This window comes from Idiotropiscis lumnitzeri, chromosome 3, assembly GCF_059441095.1.
Source record: "Idiotropiscis lumnitzeri isolate Australia: NSW breed Sydney's pygmy pipehorse chromosome 3, RoL_Ilum_1.0, whole genome shotgun sequence".
NCBI classification, from domain to species: Eukaryota; Metazoa; Chordata; class Actinopteri; order Syngnathiformes; family Syngnathidae; genus Idiotropiscis; species Idiotropiscis lumnitzeri.
Genome location: NC_142393.1, coordinates 9,631,890 through 9,655,835, shown reverse-complemented (window position 1 = coordinate 9,655,835; position 23,946 = coordinate 9,631,890). Strand labels below are relative to the sequence as shown.

The 23,946-nt window shown below is 41.4% G+C and overlaps 1 protein-coding gene across 8 annotated transcripts in view; it reads right to left on the bottom strand.

The window, feature by feature from the left end:
• hspg2 (heparan sulfate proteoglycan 2) overlaps positions 1-23,946 on the bottom strand; it is an 88,411-nt gene that overhangs the window by 54,315 nt on the left and 10,150 nt on the right. For 7 of the 8 annotated variants that reach the window (XM_088289438.1, XM_088289441.1, XM_088289440.1 and 4 more), the window contains exons 2-3: positions 9,451-9,580; positions 8,980-9,039 (exon numbers count right to left, since the gene is read on the bottom strand). In XM_088289438.1, coding sequence (XP_088145564.1) covers positions 8,980-9,039; positions 9,451-9,580 — 190 coding nt within the window. Of the gene's footprint in view, positions 1-3,134; positions 3,195-8,979; positions 9,040-9,450; positions 9,581-23,946 lie in introns of all 8 variants that reach the window. The other variant, XM_088289447.1, reaches the window with a different exon arrangement.

The window sequence follows — 23,946 nt, the reverse complement described above, 5'->3', positions numbered from 1 at the left end:
CGGGCAAAATCAGACTGCAACAAAGAGTTGGTACCTCTTAACCCCTCTTGTGCACTTGCACTCTGCAAGAATTTAGACAGCAGTTCTACTCGCCACAGTAAGATGCCTCGCGTTGAGGCTAAATCTAATCCTCCCCATTGACACATTTTGAGGCATTTTGCTACTTGAACGACATGGCTCCAGATTTAAGAAATTAAGTTCATGATAATACTGAGTGGAAAATGGTGTAAAAGTGAGAAACGAGCCCATGTCATGAAAAGCTAAACTCAGCTTAATTTATAAACCACTTTCAAACATCCAACGCTCCGTGCTGTACGTGGAGCAAAAATTGACAGCAGAGTACTTTTAAAACAAAGTCGTTTTTTTTTTCCAAGATCTAAAAAAGCTTTAACATGTTGTAAATCACCTTAAAGGCATTTAAGCTAAGTCAAGTTTTGGAATTTTTATTTTATATAACTTTGACACAATTTCATGTTGCCTTTTTCCTACAAATGAATTTTGGCTTCAAATATTGGTTATCGGCCTCCATGACTACGAATAATCGGTATCGGCCATGAAAAAGCATATCGGTCGGTACAGCTCGGTAATGCACTTGTTACGATATTCATTATTGTAGCCCCGTCACTCTACAATTTAAGGACGGTAAACTGTAAAAGCTGTAAAATAGTTTATTATATTATATAAGGGCAATGGGATTGAATAAAATGAAGCTGATTAAATATTTGTTCTGATAGCCAACTTTAAAACACTTTATATCAAATAATGGTGGACTTGGGAATTACCAGTTGGATTTATTCTCGACAACTTGCATGAAAATAAATTGACTGTTCTCCTCGATTTGAGGCCCAGGAACTCCACAGACAGCGAACATCGGTAACATATTGACCAACATTGATTTATTTGTGATACGTGGCCAGAATGACTGCACTTCCCATTTGTTAACGACTCTTTGCAATTTTTACATTTTTTTTTTATTGTACAGGACCTTCTTACATAAACTTATTTTGCTGTAGTGTTGCTACGTTACTCGAGCGAATCCTTACTAAAAACGTCAGGCTTGAGTGCAGCCGGGCAGGGTGCCACGACTCTTGATGTGCACACTGTTACTGTTGAACTGAAAGTGAATAATTGTTGAATTGCCTGAATGTGGAAACAGAAGAGAGGCAAGATCAAAGTTCCTCATCAAAGCGCTTCATTTGACCTGCATCTAATCGCATCAATTGAGTGGATGCTCGCCGCCAGGTCAGCTCGCCGCTTACACCGAGGCTGCTGCGTTAATGTTATGGCCTAGCGAGTATGCGATTGCCGCCGCCTGAGATCTTTTGATGACAGTGCGCCTAACAAGCGAGACCAATTCTGCATTATGTCACTCACAGGTTCCACGTGTTCCAGTGGGGGGGAAATCCCCTAAAGCGGCACCACTATCAAGAGTGATGAAACAGACTTTGAGAGCAGACGTGGATTAAAAAAAAAAAAAAAAAAAGCGTCTGGAAAAATACATTCTGCACTCTCGATTCAAAAATGTATTTGGCTATTAAACCTGCTCAGCAGAACTGTGGCGGCATTGTGCCTTGGGCCCCCGTCAGCGCAGAGAAGCCTACACCAAAAACAAAGACTTGATTGAGCGATGAGGCTGGCCTGGCCTTTAAAGCCCAGCCGCATTGGGCTTGACCTTCAACCCCCAAGGCAGTGCCGATGGAAATGGCCCAGAATCAGCCAAACCACAGAAGGAGAGAAGGCAGCATTACATTCAAAATCACGTCAAACCTTTTTTCCTGCTTATTTTTAGACACATTTTGCATAGTAAATGGAAAAATGTAATTTGTTTTGGTTTTTGCACAAATAAAAGCCTTTTTGTAAGCATCCTAAGGTAGCTGTTCATCCCCTATTTGTGTTTGTTCAACAATACATGTTTCAATCTCTCTCATAAGCAAATCAATATAAAATTTGAATGTGTGGTCAGTCTGTTTTTCTTTCCCAAATTTGAGTGAGTTGGCATTCTGAATGTTACACATTACACAATGGATGTTTGCGCATAACAAGCAGGAAAATTAGGGGGAATTGATATTGTCAGCTTCAGTGCATGCGACTGCGTTGCTATGCTTTTGTGTCAATGTACGGTACAAAAAACCCCCCAAAACTGTCAGTTAAATCATTGCTATTAATATGATTATTCATCGAAAAAAATCGACTTAGAATAATACTGTCTAAATAAATGGTTGACCTGAGTGCAGCACGACGGTGTATGAATTTATTAAAATTAAAAAAAATGACCAATTGCCGTCAGTGCAAGATTTTAATAGGAGGTGACACAAATAACATAGATACATAGTGAAGAAGTAAAGTTCATTTGACTACCAAATATTTTCAGTGGTTATTTTTTTTATCTTTAATCCATTTTTGTTATTATTTTTGAATTGATTATATTAAAAATCAGCTCAAATAAAATACTTATATCGTGATACACTTTTTCCGACATATCGGCCATCCCTAATGCAATGTGCTTTTTGGTAGTACTTGAGTGGGTAGGTCACAATCCTGACGGAGCAACTCTTTGAAATATGCTGCATTCGAATTTTTCTCACCAGCGTCATCAAGTGAACAAAAATGGCTTTTATGGGGCAAAGTGAGCAGGATGAGGCTTGTCAAGCGTTGCCTCTTCAAGACTGACTTTTGCCATGTGAGAATCGGTCTCTTTTTTCCCCCCTCACTATAGTTTTCTTTCCTTTCAGTCAGCTGCACGTTTATCATTCCAAGTGTGTGATTGAGTTACCGGAAACTGGCATTTGTTGCTGAGAAACGTCATGTTGCATTGTGACACAGATCTTTCATGAACAGATTTGCGATCTTGTCTTGAAGTTGACTGTCCAAAAACGACGTGCAATTATGTCATCCCACAACAGACGTTCGTGCTGTCATCTAGTTGTCAGTATTACTGTGCAAAACATGCTTATCGTCTTTCCGCTGTCACTGAGACACTGGAAAAACAGTCGCTCAGCACAATCATGGCATGTTGAAGATGAGTCTCGGAATGCTTTCTGAGCGAGAAGTGCGTAATTAAGCAGCGCTGAAAGCATCAAAGATTCTCTTCGGATACCACACAAAAAGGAGGAAACAACATCTGGAGGACTTACTGTAGGCTGGCTCGACTGCGCTCTTTATGTTCACCACATAGGAAGAGTCCAACCAGTATTCTATAGTAAGTAACGTGAGGTGAGAAGCAAAGGAGCAAGAAAGACGAGGAGAAAATGTGGCGCACAGAGAGGGAACCAGCACGTTAAGGGACAAAAAGCGACGTCAAGAAGCCAAGCGGGGGCATCAGGAGAGTTAGACAGGAAATGATTGTGAGAGCAAGAAGAAGAAAAAAGAAAGTTATCATTAGAAGTGGTCGAAATACACAGAAAAGTTTCATGACTTAAGTAGTGTACATGAAACACAACACACGACTTTAACACATGAAAAATAACAAGCGGGAATGCGAACGGAAATAAAGAAAGACTTGATTCGGGTACAGCCACCATCTTTTGACCTTAACCAGCAGTGGTTCTCAAATGGGGGAGGGGGGGGCTTGAAGGAACTCCAAGGGGTACGCAGGAGTTTAAATAAAACAAACACAAACAAAATCCTGAAAAAATAACTATTGAATTAATTCAAAGTTTCAGGAAAATATAAGGTCATAAAACGAATATTATGTTTAGTCGGTTATGCAATTAAAAACCCAGATCCCCCCCTCCCCCAACCTAGAATGGGTCGATCCAACTTGTCACCTCTCGTTACCTGTCAATCACGTGAAGACGCAAACAATGGAGTTGTGGTTGAAATGTAAGGAGGCACAATTGGAAAAGAAGGCCAAACCAGAGTTGGCAAAATTCCGGTTGTAAATTGAAGATTAGATTTTACTTGGATTTAAAACCACAACTTGCGAGACACCCAAGTTTTTTTTGTTTTTTTTTTTTTTTATTTGATTTTTTTTTAGTTTTTTTTTTTTGGGTGGGGAGAAACTTGCTAACAGCTGCTAGCGCATCTGCAGCGCCAATTTAAGACGAAACATGGAGGTCACGTGGGTACCAGAGGAAACTCTGAATTCAGATCATCTCAAGATATGATGCGGAAGCCTCTTATGTGGAACTTTGCTCATAGCTAAAGCCAAGAAGACATTCACGATCGCTGAAGACCTGGTAACAGATTTCTTCTACGATCCGAAAAGGACACTTTGATGATTTTTTTTTTTTTTTTTTTTTTTTGTGGACTAACACAAATGAAGTTTGAAAGGTTCTAAAGTTTAATAAATCAGACACTGAATGCATGTTTAGTTTTTTTTTCTTTTTAACTCAAAATGTTGTCAATCTGAAGTTGATGCGTGTAAAAATGTGTCTGGTGGAGAGGTGGCAACAAACCTTTACTGGTTTGACATTTGACCTCAGCGTGGAAACTCTTTCCAATGAGGCATGCGGGTCAAAAAAGCCAATTCAATAAATCGCCTCTGTGTCGCTGCACACGATTTGTTTGCCTGAGTTGATGAAGGAATTAAATCTATCTGGAGCCGAATGGAAAATCCCTGTGACATCGAGTCATCGAGAAGACAACTCTTTCGGTCCAAGAGAACCAAAGAGGATATCCTACAAAGCCCAACAAACAAGCCGCCCACTGTCCTTGACATTTCTGTTGTCTGAGACGCACCCGCACTGATTCTGGGAGGAGCTGCTTCCTGTTTTGCTTCTCGTTACATGGAAATAAGCGAGCCCCGCTGCAACCATCACTTAAGAAAATAAGTCAAGCTCGGCATGTCCTGGCACCAGTGCCCGTGCCACTTGTGATTTATGGTGACTCATTTTCCACCACTTTGAATGGAGCTATAGCTTCTGGCGTGAAATGTCAGATGAGGCCGCTGCAGAAGACAACTTTATAAAAAGGATTCTTTGTGCACAAGTTTACTCTTCCAAGTCCAACCCAGATTTTGTATGAATCCACTCTATAAACTGGAACGCACAACCGGCCCTTCACCTCACAATCAAGCGATTGTTGTGGATCCAGCTGTTTTCATCTGTACAGTACCATTCTGGAAAAAAATAGTCCCATTTGACTGGTCCATCTGACTTTTAGTTGATAAGGTTTACTTGGCTAAAAAGTGTAAAGAGGTTTTTTTTTTTTTTTGTCCATGTAAAAATAACGAAGAGTTGAAATCCAGCCAGGAAACATTTGACATAAAACATGCCCTTCTCTATTTGAAGTCTCGAATGCTCAGCCAAGCTAATTAAACCCGAAGGAGGATCCACTGCTTTCAAGGTTGAAGCTCTGGCCCGATTCTGGTCAGGATGGATAGAGGTCCAGAGAGAAGAGGGTCATGTCTTCATAATACTTGCAGATTGCTCGCTGCTCTCGGTTTTAGTCTTTTTATGGTCATTTTGACTGAGTCACTTGTACTAAAATGTCAGAAAGAAATTAAGAAAATTTTACTTGAGTGGGCGATTATTAGCCAGGAGTATACCTCACATGGATGAACGAAGCTACAAAATTTCAACTTGCTCGACTCATTTGAGCATTGCTTGTAACTAGAAAGAAATGTGCACTGTGCCTATTAAAATACCCCAGTTTATGGTAAAAGTCTATTGAATCCAATTTCCAAGCGTATCTTACGTGTGAACAACTAACATCGGCCGTTTGGCAAATTTGGGGCGTCTCTTTATTCATTTAGGTCATGCTTATTTTTTTTACTTTACCAAATCTTCACGCGGGCCGGATTAAGCTAAAATGGGGCCCCGATCTGGCCCGTGGGCCATATGTTTGACACCCTTGATTTAGCGAGCGTACAGTCCCCTGTCGAAGTATTCGCCAGTCAAACAACCACAGTGAACAAAGTGCCGATTTGAAACGGGAGCGGAAACTCCCTTCAAGGAGTCCAGCAATGACTTGAAGGTGAAAGTGACCTTGACTTTTGACATCCAAACATGTATTCAGGTCAGCTTGGAATTGGAAGGAAACTCCCTGAAGCTGCCGGGCGGACAATCCCGTTCTTTTTTTCACAGCTGCCACTTGGAGGCAGAATCCCCGAGAGAGGAATTATGTTCCTGATATGCACACTGGCCAGGAAACTACCGATCATCTGCGAGATTTACTCAAATAAACTCGACTAAATTGAGAAACTGAAAATGACGATAGGCAGGATTCTCATTCACATCCAGTATGTGCGCTGTTGTTTTAACAGATACATTCAATCTGTTCTGCTCGCCAAGATTCTCACATGACTATAAAGGTGAAGATTATAAAGATAAACAATCAAACCTAATCACTTCTGTACCTTATACCGCCGGAGGAGAAAGCCGGCAGTGACACAGTCGCTTTCAATGAAACACTTGATCTCTGTCCTTCGGAGGAGCGGCGCAGGTCAGTTCTCCAAGGCAACACGTTTGTGTTTGGAACAATAGTGTTTCATCATCGGCTTTTGTGCCATAATGTGATCCTTCTGCAGGAGTCATCAACCTAAATGTCGATCTTAAGCGCGTGTTACAAAAATCAAACAACTGTAACTGAACAGTAACACATGGCAGGTCCAACTGCCACAAACAAAATGATCGGATTAGGATTATAAATCTCTGATGTACGCTCGTTTTCTCCCTCTCTGTTTTGTCTTTTGCGCTTATGAACCCCTCGAGGGTCCACAGCGGCCAAACAAACAAAGAGCTCGAAAATAACCACAGCTGCCAGCGCTCATCTCACGGCGTAAGGACCCAACAGGCATCGAGCAAACTCATATTTCAACAACGCTAACTAGAAAACTGCGGCTGTTGACAGTGTGTTGTCCCCAACATGGAAAGCATTTGCCTCTTACATGACCATCCGAGCAAGCTTTTTTTTTTTTTTTCAACTGAACTTGACTGTTTGGCCTCAGAAGCGGCAGCGAGTTTAAAAGTCGGAGCTGATTAGGACGACTGTATTTTGAATTTAATTTGGTGGCAGTTGAAATGTAACTTGCAGAGCTGGCAAGAAAACTGAACTCATAATAAAATAGTAATGAAAATTTGTTACTAACACACAAAACTCCCTTGGACTCGGGAACCTCAAAAATAATGGACATTTATCTCGAATAATAAAAAAGAACATTTCAATCAGTGGGTGGCAGTGGGTAGCACATCCGGCTCGCAGGACAGAGGTACAGGGTTCGATTCCAGACTCCGCCCTTCCTGGGTGGAGTTTGTATGTTCTCCCCATGCCTGTGTGGGTTGTCTCCAGTTCCTTTGGTTTCCTCCCACATTCCAAAGACATGCATGGAAGATTTATTGAACACTATAAACCAGGTGTGGGTAAACTATGGCCCGGGGGCCACGAGCGGCCCATTAAAATTTTTAATCCGGCCCGCCGAACTTGGAAAAAAATTAAATGAATAAACCTTGTTAATGTTTTATTTTATGAATACTGTGGGTTTTAAAAGACATTTATTGTTGTAATGCTTTTGTTCACTTTCATTTAAAATGAAATGTATTTTTTTTTTACAGATGAGGTGAGGTTACCAAAACACTCCATTCATCTGCTCCTGGTCCGGCCCGTCTGTCAAATTATAGAACCCATTGTGGCCCGCCATTAAAAAAAGTTTGCCCACCCCTGCTCTAAACTGTCCCTGGATGTGAATGTTTGTCTGCGTCTGCCCTGCGATTAGCTGGCAACAAATTCAGAGTATCCCTGCCGACTGCCAAAAGGCGACTGGGATAGGCTCCAGCATGCTCGCGACCCTTGTGAGGAGTGGCTCAGATAATGGATGGGTGGATTGGATTTGGTGTCCTCACCAGGGAGGTGGACACCCCTGCCATGTTAAGCCCGCCTTCTTGGGCATCAGAAGATGGACGGCAAGATTCAGTCACCAGCAGGATCACTAGCTCTCCTTGTGATGTTTCTATCGGCAAAAATGTGTTTGAAAGATATAATCGCTAATGATGAGGCATTGACTTTGAGAAATAGCTTCAGGAGGCAGGGTGCAGCGGTCAAGATGAGAATTTTGAAGGACATGGAACTTCACCCTTGTATCTCTGGAAATACCAACATGCGTGGAAATAGGATAACAATGGCCAAATGAAAATAAAAATAAAAGCAGAATTACATCATTTGACCATTACTCCAGATGGTCAAACCTGCTGTCAGAGATGATGGAATTGGGAATTCCACGGCATACAAGTGAACAACACAACAGGAAATTAGGTACAATGAGAACAACAGTGTCAGCGTACTCTTACGTGAATGTGGGAGAACGGAAAGGAAGTCTTACGTCTGAGCTGCCAACAAGACAGAGACACTCAAAGCTTTCGGCATTCAACGCAGGAAACCAAATTTCCTTCCTACCAACGTCCTGAGATCTATATATGGGACAGGTGTCAAAACTCAAGGCCTGGGGGCCAGATCTGGCCCGTGACCTCATTTTATGCAGCCCGTGAAGGGCAAATCATGTGCGTCAACTTGGTGTTTCTAGCACATTTCTAGCAATGTGGCCAGTCCACAAAAATGCGTTTGACACCCCCGAAATATGGCATTCCTTGTGGTCAACCAGTGTACAAACTCAAGTGTCCATGTTTAATTGTAAGAATAATGCATCAAATTTATATAACATATCTAAATTTCTAAGGACCCTCTGCATTATTTAGTCTGTTAAAAAAAAAAAAAAAAACATGGGCTGGAAAACAGGTAATGGAACGAGATGTGAATGCTCCAGTCTGCCACTGCGGCATTTTTTGTTTGTCTTCCTTTGAAGATCTCACTGTCCTGCCATCTTTCCCGCTGGGTAACAGGATGAAAGTGGAGATGTTTTTGTCTCCGAGACAAAGCTAAAGCGTCTTGTTATGACCTGACTGGCGGCTTGAAGCAGGATGTGAGCACGACATGGCACACAAGCACTGATACAAACTGTGGAAGTCACATATGTGGGAACTATAATGGGAGTGGTCCCCCCCCACCCCCACGCCGACGGACAACATGTAGTTTCTGGTCTCTTACTTGTGCTTTCTGAAACCGGAGGCCATGGTGCACTTCCGTCATCCTCACCACTGGGTAGATCTATGAGACAAGACACAAGAATGAAAAACATAGCCAAGGTGAGGAAAAAAAAAAATGTGTATTCTTTTTTTTTTTTTTTTAAACTCATTTAATCCCAGAAATTTTTACTTGAGGAAACCCCTCAATTCCAGCGTTTTTTTGGATTTTGACTGATTTTGCGAGGTCAACATAATATTGTGGTATAATGCTATAAAAAAAAATGGAGCTATGACGCAAACAAAAAAAAATGTCTAAGACGTATAAATACGTCTTTGGGAGGCGGGGACTACGTTTTTGAAAACATATATGTATGTTTTATGGATTGAATGAGTTAATGAGAATGAAATACATTAAATACGTCTTTATACATCTCTTCCGTTTTGAGATGAACACAGAAATCAAAACACAACGGTTGTTTGCGGTCCTGCCCACCTCCGGAAGCTTCATCAGCGATAAAGTCCTCGTCGTCGTCCAATAAGCTCGGCGCCGCATGGACGTCCTTCTGCTCCGCTAAGTCATCGAGCAAAGGGACCTCTCCCCATACCTTGGAGGCCTGCGTCACCTGAAGCGAACACAAAAAGATTTATAGAGGTTGAAGTCTTCACGGAGCAAGGTTCCTTCCAACCCGGTCATATGCATGCACTCTGGAAGGGTGGAGGGAAAACAAAGGCTGCGGCAGGAAACAAAGCATTGTGACATGTTTACTTTCAACATTTATTATCTCTTTGAGGGCTTTTCAAGAGTTTGCGTGCAAAGAATAGTTCATGACCTGCTCTTCGTAAGTTTACACATCTGACCCAAATATGATCACTTGCAACAAAGAAGGGAGTGAGGAAGGGATTCTTTGTTCGCTCAGGTAAACATAACTACATTTCTTTTTTTACAACCAGCCGATCACGCCAAAATCAGGAAGACGTGCCAAAGCTCATTTAAAAACTATATTGTTTTTGCTTCCATATAAACAGTAACTTCGGACGCTTTTGGGTGTGTGTGCGTGTGTGTGCGTGTGTGTGTCTGTGCCTGAGCACTGAAAAGAAACGTCTCGGAACACAACAGTCATCCTCGCCAAGGTCAATGAATAAAAGGCCTTGTCTTGTATCTATCCGATGCATCTACGCGATTCCAGTGAGGAGACTTAAAGTGAGCCAGACGTTCTGGTATCTGATCATCTTGATGGAGCTCACCCTGCTTGAGTGCCGGCCGGAGCTTTTTCCCGAACCGCTCAGACGCAGGCTGAGGAGTGTCGATACGCCTCCGGCGGGGATGACACCGTTGGCATTTCCAGCTGGCATGGCCCGCCAGTTCCTATTTCCACCCAAATCAGTCATGCTAGTTTTCCCCTTTAAATGGCTCCAGATAATAAATAACTACATCCATCCCCTCCAAATCCTCTCTCCCCTGACTGAACACCCTTACAACAACAATCCCGGGCCATTTTCAAAAGGAAACCGCTGACTAAACAAATTCCTTTCAGTGGTGCCAACCAGTCAACCATCAGTATGATCTTCTTCTCCTTTGGGCTAGGATATCATCTCATCTGGTTGCGCTAAGTGCCACCTGGGTGAAAACCGCTATCAAATATGCAAAAGAATCTGAGTCGAATAATATTTGCAACTGGTTTAGAATTCTCTGTGAAATTTTGTGTTTTCACCATGACACTAAAGTCCGCTCAAAATTGTGGCCATGGTCTTACCTCATCAACGTTTTTGAAACAGAGAGCTAGTTCTTAGCTAATGATTAATGCAAGGGTCTATTTTGATACAAACATCTGGAGCTGCTTTAGGTTCTACTATATGACGATTGCAAGTTTTTGTTGTTTTTTCTGACAAATGCAAACAATTATTTTCAGAATTAATTCAAATTAGCTATTGTTTTTTTCCATGATGATTCACTCACTGGTTTGGTCCAAAACATGTCAGAAAATGAGGGAAAATGTTGATCTTTGTGAAAATGTCTTTTTAATTAAACAAGCAGCTGCTTTCGCGAAGGGCAACATAAATTAGAGAGGCCGGAAACCGATGATTTGAACAACTTTAAGTGAAACGATGCCCATAAATAGGGCTGGGTATCATTTCAAAATTCCAAAATCGTTTTGATTCAATACACAATTCAATTCGATTTTTGATTCACTTTGATTGATTTTCAAATCAATCGATGATTTCACGCAGTCCCAATTTTGTATCGATTAAAATCGAAATATCGATTTATTTTTTTTAAACCCAGCCGTAGACTTAAACAATCAATTATCAAAAGTGTCGATTAATTTAATGGTGTATTTATCGAAACATTGTGGCACTTGTAAACCATAAAACATATTTGATTTACAAGACGAACAAGCAGTAGAATGAGAATCTGATCTTGACATATAAAGTCCGCTTAGTGAAAACATCTCGATATGATGAGTGAACAACTGACTAGCTATGAAAAGAAAGATCTAAAAAAAGAACAGGAAAAACATAAAGTAGTTGAGAAACTAAAAATTGCTAGCAGCTGGAGACAATCATCTCCTAAAAGGCCATCACCTATCTTCCCCCCCCCCCTCATCATTTAAACAAGCCACACTTCTTAGTTTATTCTCACACAAGAAACTGAATGAGCTGCCTGTGAGAAGGACCTGATTCTTTCTCGAAAGAATTTCGGCAACCAAGACAACTCCATTTTCTTGAAGTGTCACAACCAGCTTTTCAATATTGACAAATGCTTGCTGGCTTTTTCCCCATGTTGAGTCATTTGAATATATTTCTTTGGGGGGCAGAAATCCATGATCTCAGGGATGATTAAATTCATCACAGACATACAAAGCCACAAACATGCATTTTTTTAACAGCTGACATAAGTGAAAGGGAGTTTTCACTTTAGATGAGGCATACACCGGCTATCAAACATATCCACAATAAATGCCCAGCATTTATTTTCTGAAATAAATATGCGCTTTATAGAAGAAGATAACCTTTATTCTAGATGTAACCGTATAGTGAGCAGTTATTCATTAATAATTAGCTTAGTTGCTAAAAACTGCTGAATAATCACAATTTTAAAAAAAAAATCGAAAGAACCCGAACCAATCAGAAAGAATGTGATAATACCAGTGAATTAATTCTTACTTGTTCTACAGTGATGTTGAAGAGCTAACATTACATTTAAATTAGGATGTTGCTTTAACATTGCGAAACAAGTTCTGAATTTTTTTAATGTGCTCCCCACCTTTCAGTAGACTCCATATATTTGTTTCAAGTTCAGCCGTAGAAAAAAAAAAAAAAAATCATGTATCTGAATAATAAACATTCTGTTGAATGTGAGACTGATCAAACTGGTATTTTTAAATCTGCAGTTAATGAAACAATCGTATGTCCACACCCGCAAATAAGAGTTCCCATCGGCCTACTTAAAAAGCAAAGCCTGTCAAGACACTGCATGATAATAACTCTTCAGGGAACTTTGATTTTTGTGACACAGCTGCAGGACAAGTTGTGGGAAAAGTGCAAGACAAAGAAAGAATTAACATGTGACCATAGATGGAAGTAACAAACACACTCCAGCGTTCGTTTGTTCAAGCATGCAGGCAAGCGAACATCCCCTCCGTGACCTCTTCAACCTCCCATTTCTCTCTTTTTTTATGCTCTCGAGCAAGTACCTCTGCAGAGACTTGAAGTGGCAACATGCATTGGACACGAATGGAATGTAAGGCGCATGCGAGTTTGACACACATGCTTTACTCTGAAGGCTGAGGCCCACCGTGCAACGCCAGGCACCCGTGAGACCTGATCCACAGAAAATAAGCGCCCATATTTGTGACACATTTCCATTGTTGGGATGCTTAGGAGGCTTGTAATAAATTGACGTTGATCAGGCTAGTTCTAAATACAGTGCTGACAAACAACAGCCACTGAGATTTTTCTTTATTTTTTTGGGGGGGGTTACGGATACCTGTACGTGTACATTGAAGCGGACGCGAGATGTTGGTGTCAACAGAACGGCTTTGTGCTCCAGGAATGGCAAGTGAACTGACAAACTGCCACTCATGACACTAAACCTCTAACCTGGGCCCCTGCTGCATTAAAGGCCTGATGAGTGAGGTCCTGAAACTCCACGCAGGCTCTTTTGACATTTCCACTGGGTTTAATCTAAAGTGATTGGACGGGGGGAGGAAGTGGAAAGAAGTTCCTCATTCAATAAACACTCTTTGACAGGTGCAGGGATTGTCTTCCCAATAGGTTCCATGACTAACAGGATGGGAGCAACAAACAGGCCTGACAAAAGCGGGTTGGGTTGGGGGAGGCATTGTAAAGAGTGAAGAATGGTGGTTTTTATTCTTCACGGCCCTCCGGTCGGTCTCCCACACAACATATAAGACAGTCTTGGTCTGCTGCAGCTTTCATACTTTAGCTTTCTCGCTTGAAAGGAAATTCATTTGTCACTTTGATCCTCTAGAGTACAGGTGTCAAACTCAAGGCACGGGGGCCAGATCTGGCCCGCAACCTCATTTTATGTGGCCCGCGAAATGTGTAAGTGTAAGTGTAAGTGTGTTAACTTCCTGTTTCTAGTGCATTTTCTTGACTTTTCACATCGTGATATGAGATATTGACAGTTATTTGTTGCCAATCTTCGACTTAACTCATTCACGACCAGCCTAGTGAAAAAAAAAATGGATTTTGACGTATTTATCCGTCAATGGTATTGAATGAGTTAAAAAAAAATTGAAGAATTGTTGAACAAACAATTATTGACGGGCTTCTGATTTCAAAACTGGCTTTCCATTTCACAGTCATAATCCCTACTATGTGATCACTATTTCACAGTGAGCACAAGTCTAAAATTACTTAGTAACGCACATACTTTTTTTTTTTTTTTCAATTTTAGAAGGCATGCCGACACTCCAGAGGCGTGGCGGATGTAACCGATATGTCTGGTGTGACACTATCCCGTCATGCTGCCTATCATTTTTTTCGCAGTTGATTTGACTTTTTGTCCATCTATGCTAACCGGAATGACCGCTGAACAACTTTGCCACGTTTACCTTGACCAGGCTGAGCAGATAGAAGTCGAGCTTCCCTGAGAAGCGAGCAGAGCCTGCAGCACACTTGCAAGCTTGTTGAATGAAGCGTCCAGCCTGTGCTGACTTGTCTTTGCCAAATATGGGAAGGAATGGTGCCCCAAAAAGCTACAATTTAAGTTGAGATTAATTCATTTCAAAAGCGCTTGTAGGCGATGCACTCTTGCTCAAATGCAGACAAGACTTGAGCAGCTCACTTTTGACCAGCTCGTATCCATTCGAGTCTACTGAATGACAATGAGATTGTTATTTATTTTATTTAATGTGTTCAGGCTGAAAATCACTGTCACAGTTCTAAAGGGCAAGGGTCACAGCCTGGCAAGAGAACAGCAGTAAAAAATGGCTCTGGAAATAAGACACTTGACACGATCATCACCGAGCAGCTGCTTGATGAAATATGTTACCTAAAAGAGCAAAATGACGCACTCAATAATGCACTTCATGAGTTTCATTTGTAGAGGGAAGATAGCTACATTTTACCTGCCAAAATATTATTTGTAATTTAATTTATTATAATATTATTATTTTAAATGACAAATATTTTAAAATACTATTTGTCATTTAATTTATTCTAATTTTATTATTTTAAATGACAAATAATATTTTAAAATATTTGTCATTTAATTTATTCTAATTTTATTATTTTAAATGACAAATAATATTTTGGCTGTTAAATACATAGCTTTACATTAACAGTCTTACAAAGGAAACTTTGATGACATTTTAACACATGATGCAGAAATTTATTGTTACTGTGGGCCAAATTTGTGGATAGGATTTTTGCTCGTAATACAAACACTGGTGCTCTGGTCAAGAGAAATATATCTCAATTAACGTTAAGACTCATAAGAAAAACAAATCAAAGGACCAAAATCAAACAAAAGTCTTTTCTGCATGACATGCATAAAACATATCAAATAAAAGGCTGTGAAAGCATGTGTTAAGATATTTAGTGTGTGCTTCCGGTCACATTTTTTGCGATTGCCATGCAGGGAGTTGGTGAGTCAGAGACCAGCTCGGATTGCCCCAGACAGCAGCTGGCCAGTGTGGTCCGGAGACTGGCGGCCACTTGGAAGGGAAGATCAGTATCAACGTGGCCATCTGAGGCCTACTTATTTATAACGGAAAGATATGCCATAAAAACACTCGCTGTCCCGTACACAGCAAAGGAGCGACACCACAGTGACCAAAATAAGCTCACGATGACGTCATATGGTTGAGCGCTTTGCCCCGATGCATTTTGGATCCAATATCATTCCAAATCAACTGCTATGACTAACCCATAGTCTGAATGTATCAATTATAACCAAGAGGTTTGACTTCTTTGTCCAGCTTGTGTCTATTGAGTGTAAGCTAAGAGCAATAAAAAACGAAGTAGTTTTTGCAATGTGTTCAAATGGCTTCAATGTTTTGGGGTTGTCACACACAGACGCACGGGCTTTAAGATATTCTTGCAGATCCTCAGAAACGGACTTTGCATGTGCCGCTCTCCACCATGGACTGCTGGCCGGGTGCATCATCTACGCTAAATTTGAAGGAAATAAGGATAGCCGCTTTGATCGCTGTGTTCACTCCCACAACGGCGCAAATGCCTATTTCTTCCTTCACTCGTCTACGAAAATTCCAAAAGAAGAACTCCACCCACACACGGTTGGACTGCACTTTGACCTAGAATTGGGCCGGACATTAAAATATGGCCTTCATATTGAAGCACTGAGCAACATAAATAAATACTTCAATATCGGGGATATCCGGGGCCGACAATTTTTACGAATAAGGCCGGAGGGTCAAGGCCGTAACGGTACAGAGATGGCGTCCAAAGGGCGGGGGACTGACCGCCAAAAAAGGGTCAAGTGCCCAGCTCTGCATTCTACTCACCAGTTACCAGTTTTTACAGGATCATCATTGTGGAAAAGTAAGACGAAACTGACCCTCCTTATTGGCGGCTGCTGAGCTGGAAAACACGGGCCAAACTGCATTGGGAATTGTTCTTAACTTTTGGAACCCTTCAAGACCACCTCAACTTGGGAGGAGAGCTTTGGCCACTGCTCTGTCTCCCCCCCCACTGATGTCAACAGTTTCGACTCAGCCGCCTCCCTTTTTTTCACACTCTCCACTCCTGCTTCAGGACCAAATAATTGGACACCACCTGTTGACTTGGCCTCACTCAGGCTGTCCAACATAATAGCAGGCCGGAACGCGCTCATGGCCCCTCTGTGCACTCCATTAGCTCATCTCGCAAGTGTGTGGGAAGAGCGGCTGGATAAACCCAAAGTCAAGCACACATCTTGCGCAACCTTGATTGCAATAGACAATAATCAGCCGTTTCTTTCCCCAATTTGTCACATCTATCAATAAAAGAGAGCATGGGAACAACTTGGCTATCCGTGAAGCTAACATCTAAGTAATTGCTGAAATAATTTTAAGAAGAATAGAATAGTGCGGGTTATTTAATGAGGTGTGTTTTAAAACTTTACATAGATGGACCTTTTTTCATTCAAAATTAATCCGGAGAGATTGAAAAAGTAAAGAAGGAATATAAAACACACTTTGAGTTAATTAACTAGGATTTGTGCAGGTACCATGGCGACGCATTTCGGAACTCAAAAGCAATGACAGCATGTTGAGGTTTTTGCTTCCTAACCCAAGATGCACTTCAAATTCAGGACATCACAACAGAAGCGGCTGTTACGACCGCAGCGCCATCTTAAGCACTTCAAAGTCTTTCTCGCATAACTTCGGAAGCTGTGCAAAGAGCGAAACAAAAAGTAAGACAACTTAACTGATTCACTACCAGCCGAGTAAAAAAAAAAAAAAAAAAGATTTTGACGTCTTTAGCCGTCAATGGCAGTAAATGAGTAAACTGTGATTAACCGCAGCTTTTGCGAGACTGAATGCAATTTGACTCAGCATGTTACTGCCAAATTTGCTGAATCCAAAAATCACTTAAATTAGTTCCTGTGCAGTGAAAATAGAAAAGAAGATTTCAAAAAGATACGTCACGCCACAACCCAAAGAAATGAAGAAAAAAGTGCCGCTAATTCATATCATCCTGGAAAAGCTTACGAAGCAATTTCCAATGCTTTGAGACTCCAGCGAATCATGGTCAGAGTAATTATTCTCAAAGAGCAAAAACAGAGTACAGGAGTGGTTGGCCAATGATTTCAAGAGTGCAACGACGACTCATTCTTGAGGTCACAAAAAAAAATAAAAAATAAAAACAGAGCACACCCGAAGGGCTGTGGGTTTCACTAGCCACTCAACCTTAAGACCAACATGAAGCAAAAAAGAATTTGAAGATGAAAACCACTGCTGATAAAAAATGATCACACCTCATCATGTCACGTTTGCCAAAAATTGATCTTGATGATTCTCAAGAATTTTGCAAAAATATCCTGTGGACTGACGAGACAAAAGTTATATCTGGCGTAGAAAATAACAACATTCTGTTGCCCCTTCAGGACGGGGATGTCGTATTGTGATGAAGTATAAATTCTGCCGTCGACCAGAAAATCCTGCCGGCGCATGTCCTGCCGTCAGTTTGTGCCCGTCCGGTTCAAGGTCTGTTGGGTCGACAGCCCAAAACATTCCAAGTCCACCACGGCCTCAATCAAACCAAAAGGTTTTAAAAAAAAAAAAGTCAAAGTCCAGATTTAAAACCAGAATAACCGAGTTAAAACAATTCTGGGAAGAAGAAGGAGGCCAAAATTCCTCCATAGTGATGAAAGACTCATCACAAATATTTGATTTTAGTTCTTGCTGCCAGAATTGTTTCATGGCGGTTATTTGAGAAAGCAGATGAAGATATTTCTTTGCTTCTGTTTCTTTTTCATTTCTTTTATATTTTTTTTATTAGGCGATGGATGCTCGGCAGGCAATTATTTCTCCTTCCACACCCCCACATTCATCCGTCTCACAGTGTACTTGTTCGGTACTTTCCACTTGGGGGTGTACAGTGCAGAAAATCCGGAGTGACGCACATCTGTCTTTGTCATCTTTAAAGAAATGACATAAAAATCTGCGAGGAATATTTTCATTCTTACCACCCTTAAATAAAAAAAATCATCAATTAAAAAACTCATTTTGTATTTTTGTTTTTTAACTTTATTCACCCTGGTATGACAGATTTGACCTCATCCATTCGCAATGTCAACTAAGCTGCAGACAACATAGTAAAAAACAAACTTAAAAATAAAAATACTTTTCGCTCTATAGTTAGGTTGTCTTTCTGACAAATTCATATCAACTTGATGACCTTCACCCTTAAAGCATGACAAATATGCAAATAAATCCCAAATCAGAAAGGGTGTGTATACTTTTTCAAGGCCCTTCATGTTGCACTGCAGCTTATGCCTCTGTTAGTCTTGGGTTTGGTTCAAACAAAAAAAAACTTGTTCAGAAGTGGTGAGTCAGTTTATTCACAGAGCAATGCGTATTTAGACGACGGATCAACATGGACAACACAGATGGAATTCAAGAGGGAGATAAAAATATCTCCGGAGTTATGCATCTGCAGGTGCTGTTTCACCCTTGCACCAAATGACAGACGTGTCTGGGTACACGACAGAATACGGATGGAAATGTCTGCCCGGTGAGCGGACATACAAAGTACATGTCGACATATTTTTGCAGTGGCGATAGCTCATCCACAATGGGCGTGTTTTTCCAAACATGCAGCTAAAATCAAGTCGAGGTCTGGTGGCCCCGCAGACACACTGCAGGAGGGATTTAAGAATAGCAGGCAGGCTGAGTGCTGCTGTGATCTGCAACCCCTCCCCCCCAACTTCCAATTTAAGGTTGGGTTTTGGACAAGAGCCAATAAACTAGGGCTGGGCGATAAACCGAAAATTTACCGTTACCGAAATTTAGTACAAAGACCGAAATCATTTTGCCCATGTCGGTAAATTCGGTGAATAAAAAAAGAAAAAAGAAAAGCCTTTTCTGTCTGCGGCAATGTTCATGCCCCTTTAAGACCGCTACAGCGCCTCTCGTCACGTGACTCCACCCGTCTGATCGAGAAAGAAAACAGACTCTCGTTGCTGGCGATTCAAATCCAGAAGCTTTTTCACCACCCACAACACAACCATGCTGTGCTGAAAGTTCAAAGTGAGAAACAAGGTTCGACAAGTGACAACAGCCCATGAACGGAGGCGACACCATACGAGGGAACGTCTCAGAGGTGGACGCGATAGCCTAGCACATAGCTAAAGATAAAGCTCCTCTAGTTACAGTGGCGCGCACAGGATTTAAACGCTTCATGAAAGCCATATTTCCCGATATGGACTACATCGGGCCGGGAGCTTACACATGTCAAGCATTTTGCATCTCCATCTGACTTGTGGTCGGGTCGCAACATGGATCCCTGATTGAGCCTGAATGTGAATTACATAGATGACAAGTGGCGACTGCGCATCAGAGTACTCGAGACGGCACATTTTCCCCGATGATGCCCACTTGTTTATTTGGCTTGCATTGACATTTTCTTTCATTTTATTTAGCATTTTTTTTATTTGCCATTATTTACATCATGAGAGCATCTTGGCGCAATCTATTTGCAGAAAAAGATTTTGCAAGAGGTACCCTTTTTCTTTGTGACATTGTTCAAGTCATGCAAAGCAAGCTATTTGGAACGTTCATACAAATGATTTTTGTACTTTTATTTTTCATTTAAAGTAAAGTGTACCGGTTGGTCAATAAAAAAAAAAACAGTCAATATGCAATCCCTGCATTTGTTTTGATTTTAGTCCATGGGGGAATTTATCGTGCATTTATCGTTATCGAGGTAAAATTGCTCGATTTCTCGCGATATTGATTTGAGGTCATATCGCCCAGCCCTACAATAAACACAGAAGAAAGTGACGGCCAATGGCTGCGCACCGTACCGACACGCCCACATTTGACACGAGTTGTCCACGATCCGATAGGAAGCCATTTTCAGGGGTGGCTCGCCAAGTTGTGGTGGTCTTGTCAGAAGCGGTACTTGGCCCGTGTGTTCATAATATAAAGTTCAGTGATGAGATCATATTTGGCATTTTTATACTGTACAATTGCGTTCATGGATAGGATCAATTGCAATTGCATAAATTATTATTAATGCTTAAAATAATAAATCAATTGAAAATAATTAAAATTTTTACATAGCACTGACATTCCAACAATGCACAAAATCATAATTTTTTTTTTTAGAATGGCAGTGGCAACTTTTTAGTACCACTGACGGTTTTCTTGTGATGGACTAGCTGCTCATATAATTTTTTTGCTAGTCCCTAGCATAACAAAAACATTATATGAGATTATCTTTTTTTTTTTCTATGTCAGAATTTGGTGCATCCTCAATTAGGCCATGCAGCCACCCAAGACTTTTATTTGATATGATAAAATATATAAACTAGTGCTGTCAAGCGATTAAAGCCGCTTCCAAATCTAAATTATTATTATTATTATTATTATTATTATTTTCATGAGTAATTAATCACAAAAAATTCCATGATTAATTGCGATTAATCAAATTTTTCAACTGCAATTTTTGGCGACGTTTGTAACATATTTACTTAAATAATATCTTAATTTATTTAAAATCACCAAATATGAAGTGGATTTAATTCAAAGACTGTTCCAGTAGCTTTCTTTGATTCTTGAATATGATCTAAACTGATACATCTTCACAGGCATTTTTCTTCTTTTCTGAGTGGCGCTTGAGGTCAAAGGTCATGGCTAATATTTGGGTGTGGGGGAGTCACTGATTTTCTTTGGCGAGACTGCACACTTGAGACAGAGCCGTTCAAGTGGCAGAGCAGTTGAGCTGCTGCTATCTGTTTATTTTTTTAATGTCTATAAATAGACTTTTAGGATGGGAATCCTATCCACCGACACTTTTGGAAGTCGAGATGTGACTTTAAGCTCCATCCTAAAAGGGGACTTCCCATCAGGTTTCTCCTTTGTTTGGCGAAGGAAGCCATTTATTCCCCCCACCCCAATCCAGGGATCAAGGCAAATCTTATCCATCTTCCGCCCCCCAAAAAAATCTGTGAGATTTACCGCTTTAACTATTTACCCTAAAGCAGAGCAGTGTGAACATTCCTGCAGCCAATTACCGGGGGTTGCAGCATGTGAGAGGGGATCAGGTGGCCACTTTGTCGGCTCTCTGATTGGCGCACACCCTCTCCATAGCGTTTAAGATCGTTACGTTCAGATTCCCCTCGCCACCCCGTGACAAAGGATCAAGCGGCGGGACACTCGCAAAAAAATGGGTTTATCTTCTGGCGGCTGGCCCAAGAAGAAGGATCTGGGGAATCCCAGAAATGCAAAGGTGGGATTTCTCAAGCGGCAACGTTTGAGAACAGGAGCCTTGTTACTAGGATAAGCTTATCTGTGTTGTAAAGGGAAATACGCTTAGATTTGGACACGTTCAATTATTTTTTTTAACGCCTATAAAAGTTCCTTCTGGTGCTTGCTTAATCTCCCATTAATTTTATGGAACGGGAGCGTTTGTTCATGAATTTATGAGCAAAATCAGACTGTTAAGTTTCTAACAACATCTGACAGCCGTTGAACAGTCGAATGCTCGTCTGAGGCGGTCTTTGCTCGTCTTGTGCCTCCATGTTTGGAATTGAGAGTGCAAATCCAAGACAGCCAGAAAGTGAAAGCAGCTTTTGGACAAACAATGAGGGAAGATATGTCTACGGTATAAAAGCTGTTGCTTGTGAGATACACACTTTTGTGCCAAGGTCAATCAGAGCTTCTGCGGGAGACGGCCTTGACTTTTTCCTGCATCGTTGAGTTTTATGGGAACCGATGTAGTAAAGCGCACCTGCAAGAAGTGTCACGTTTAATTTCACTATTTGCACTATGAATCTTGTTTTTGAGAGAGCAACCGATGTATGGATGTTTTTATTGACAGTGTGCACTGAGTGACTGCCGTTTATGAGCTCACCTGGTGAATCATCCTGTCTAGACTTTAGGCCTGCAGCAAACCGTCCCATTTTTAATCAGACATATTGACAAGAAGGACTTTTTTTTTTTTTTTTTTGTGGTTTATAAATGTAAGATTTAACACACGCAGATGTGCAGTGTGTGTGTGTGAGACCTCAGTACAGAGAATGTTTTCGCAACAACAAACGACCACTTAGTTGTAATTAAATTGAGAACCGGAAATAGTGGTTACGTGGTTAATAGATGCGTACACGTTATATATCCAGTGGAGCAGCTACGGTGTGGCGCTTCTTTTTATTTTTCATTGACTGAAGATTTATGTTTGGCACCATCTGCTTCATAAAGGTGCTCGTGTAACTGTACAGAAATAAATGATCAAATTAGTGGACCTTGATGCAGGTGGGGATTCCCTCACCGCCAACAGGACCCGCGCCTGCGAGGTTGGCACTTTGAAGCGCAGATGAAAAACATGAAGGGAAATAATTCACGTGTCCTTCAGCTTTGATAAATATTGTGTTATCGTCAACACCACTTATCCTGTACAGCAGGCGTGGGCAAACTACGGCCCGGGGGTCACATGTGGCCCGTTAAACGTTTTAATCCGGCCCGCCGAACTTATTTTGTTGTATAATGCTTTTGTTCACTTTCATTTAAAATTAAATGTATTTTTTTTTCTCCCATGAGGTGAGTTTACCAAAACACTCCATCCATCTGTTCCTGGACCGGCCACTCTGTCAAATTTTAGAACCCATTGAGGCCCGCCTATCAAAAAGTTTGCCTTCCCCTCCTGTACAGGGTCATGGGAGCCCGAACTCGTAGCGAAAGGCAGACTACACCCTAAACTGGTCGCCAGCTCTTTGCTCCACTGCTCACTCAAGAAAAATTGGGCCTTGAGGAGACCTTGGCTTTGCACCAAATAACCGTAGGACCTCAGGCACCAACAAGAGAGACCAAAAACAGAATCTCTGCATATTGACCTCACAGCGACGGACAGGTAAATTTCACCGGTCCTCATAAGTCCTCTCTTAATTTGAAGGCGTGTTCAGACCTTCAAAGACATCTGTTAACCAGGAGTTGATGCATGCATGCAAGAAAGCAGCCGTGCCAACCTCCCCTTTCATTGGGCACAGATGTGAGAAGTCCGTTTCCTTCTATAATAAGGTGTAATTATAGACACGGGGGCCTGGTGTGCTTGTGTGAAAACACACCGAGGACAGCTGGTTGATCGGCAACGAAGCGCAAAAAAAAAGTGGGTGAACATCACTCCGAACTTGTGCTTCCAGACAAGCCAGAACAGGCCCGTTAGCAGACAAGCAGTCATCAGCGATCAAAGATCATCACTTCAGCTGTCGATTCGTGATGCCTTCGAGGAATGACAACAGCTTTAATGTTGAACCCTCCTGAGGTCTTCGCATTTGGAACGTTGAACAGCTGTTGTGCATGACGTCATGTAAAACCGGCAAACGTCCCAACATTTCATTTCGAATCGGATTCAGTTCTTTTCCTTTTGCCTTTTGGGTTTTTGTGATGCCACACGCAGGATCGTACCGGAGTGATGGCCAATTTCGCTAAGTCAGAGCTAGCAAAGGGGGAATCAGTGTCCACAATTGCGTGAACTTTTGGACACAATCGGATAATAAGTCGCATGATGACGTCATAGACCGGTGTGACAGAAAATACGCCGCTAAGATACGACATCCAACTGTCAGGTTACGTTTACCATGACTTTTATGTCAGTGCCATTTATATAGAACAGTAGCCCAGTCAAATCAGATCAAGGAGATCATATGGGATGTGTTTTTGGGGTAAAGGTCAAAGGCCATTTGATGTCAATAAATCCAAATTATTGTCCGGAACGCTTTTCTACTTTTGCAGGTCGAAGTGGACAAGAGTCATAACGTGCGTTTGCATTTTGGTGGCGATCGGTCACCGTTTTAGACAAC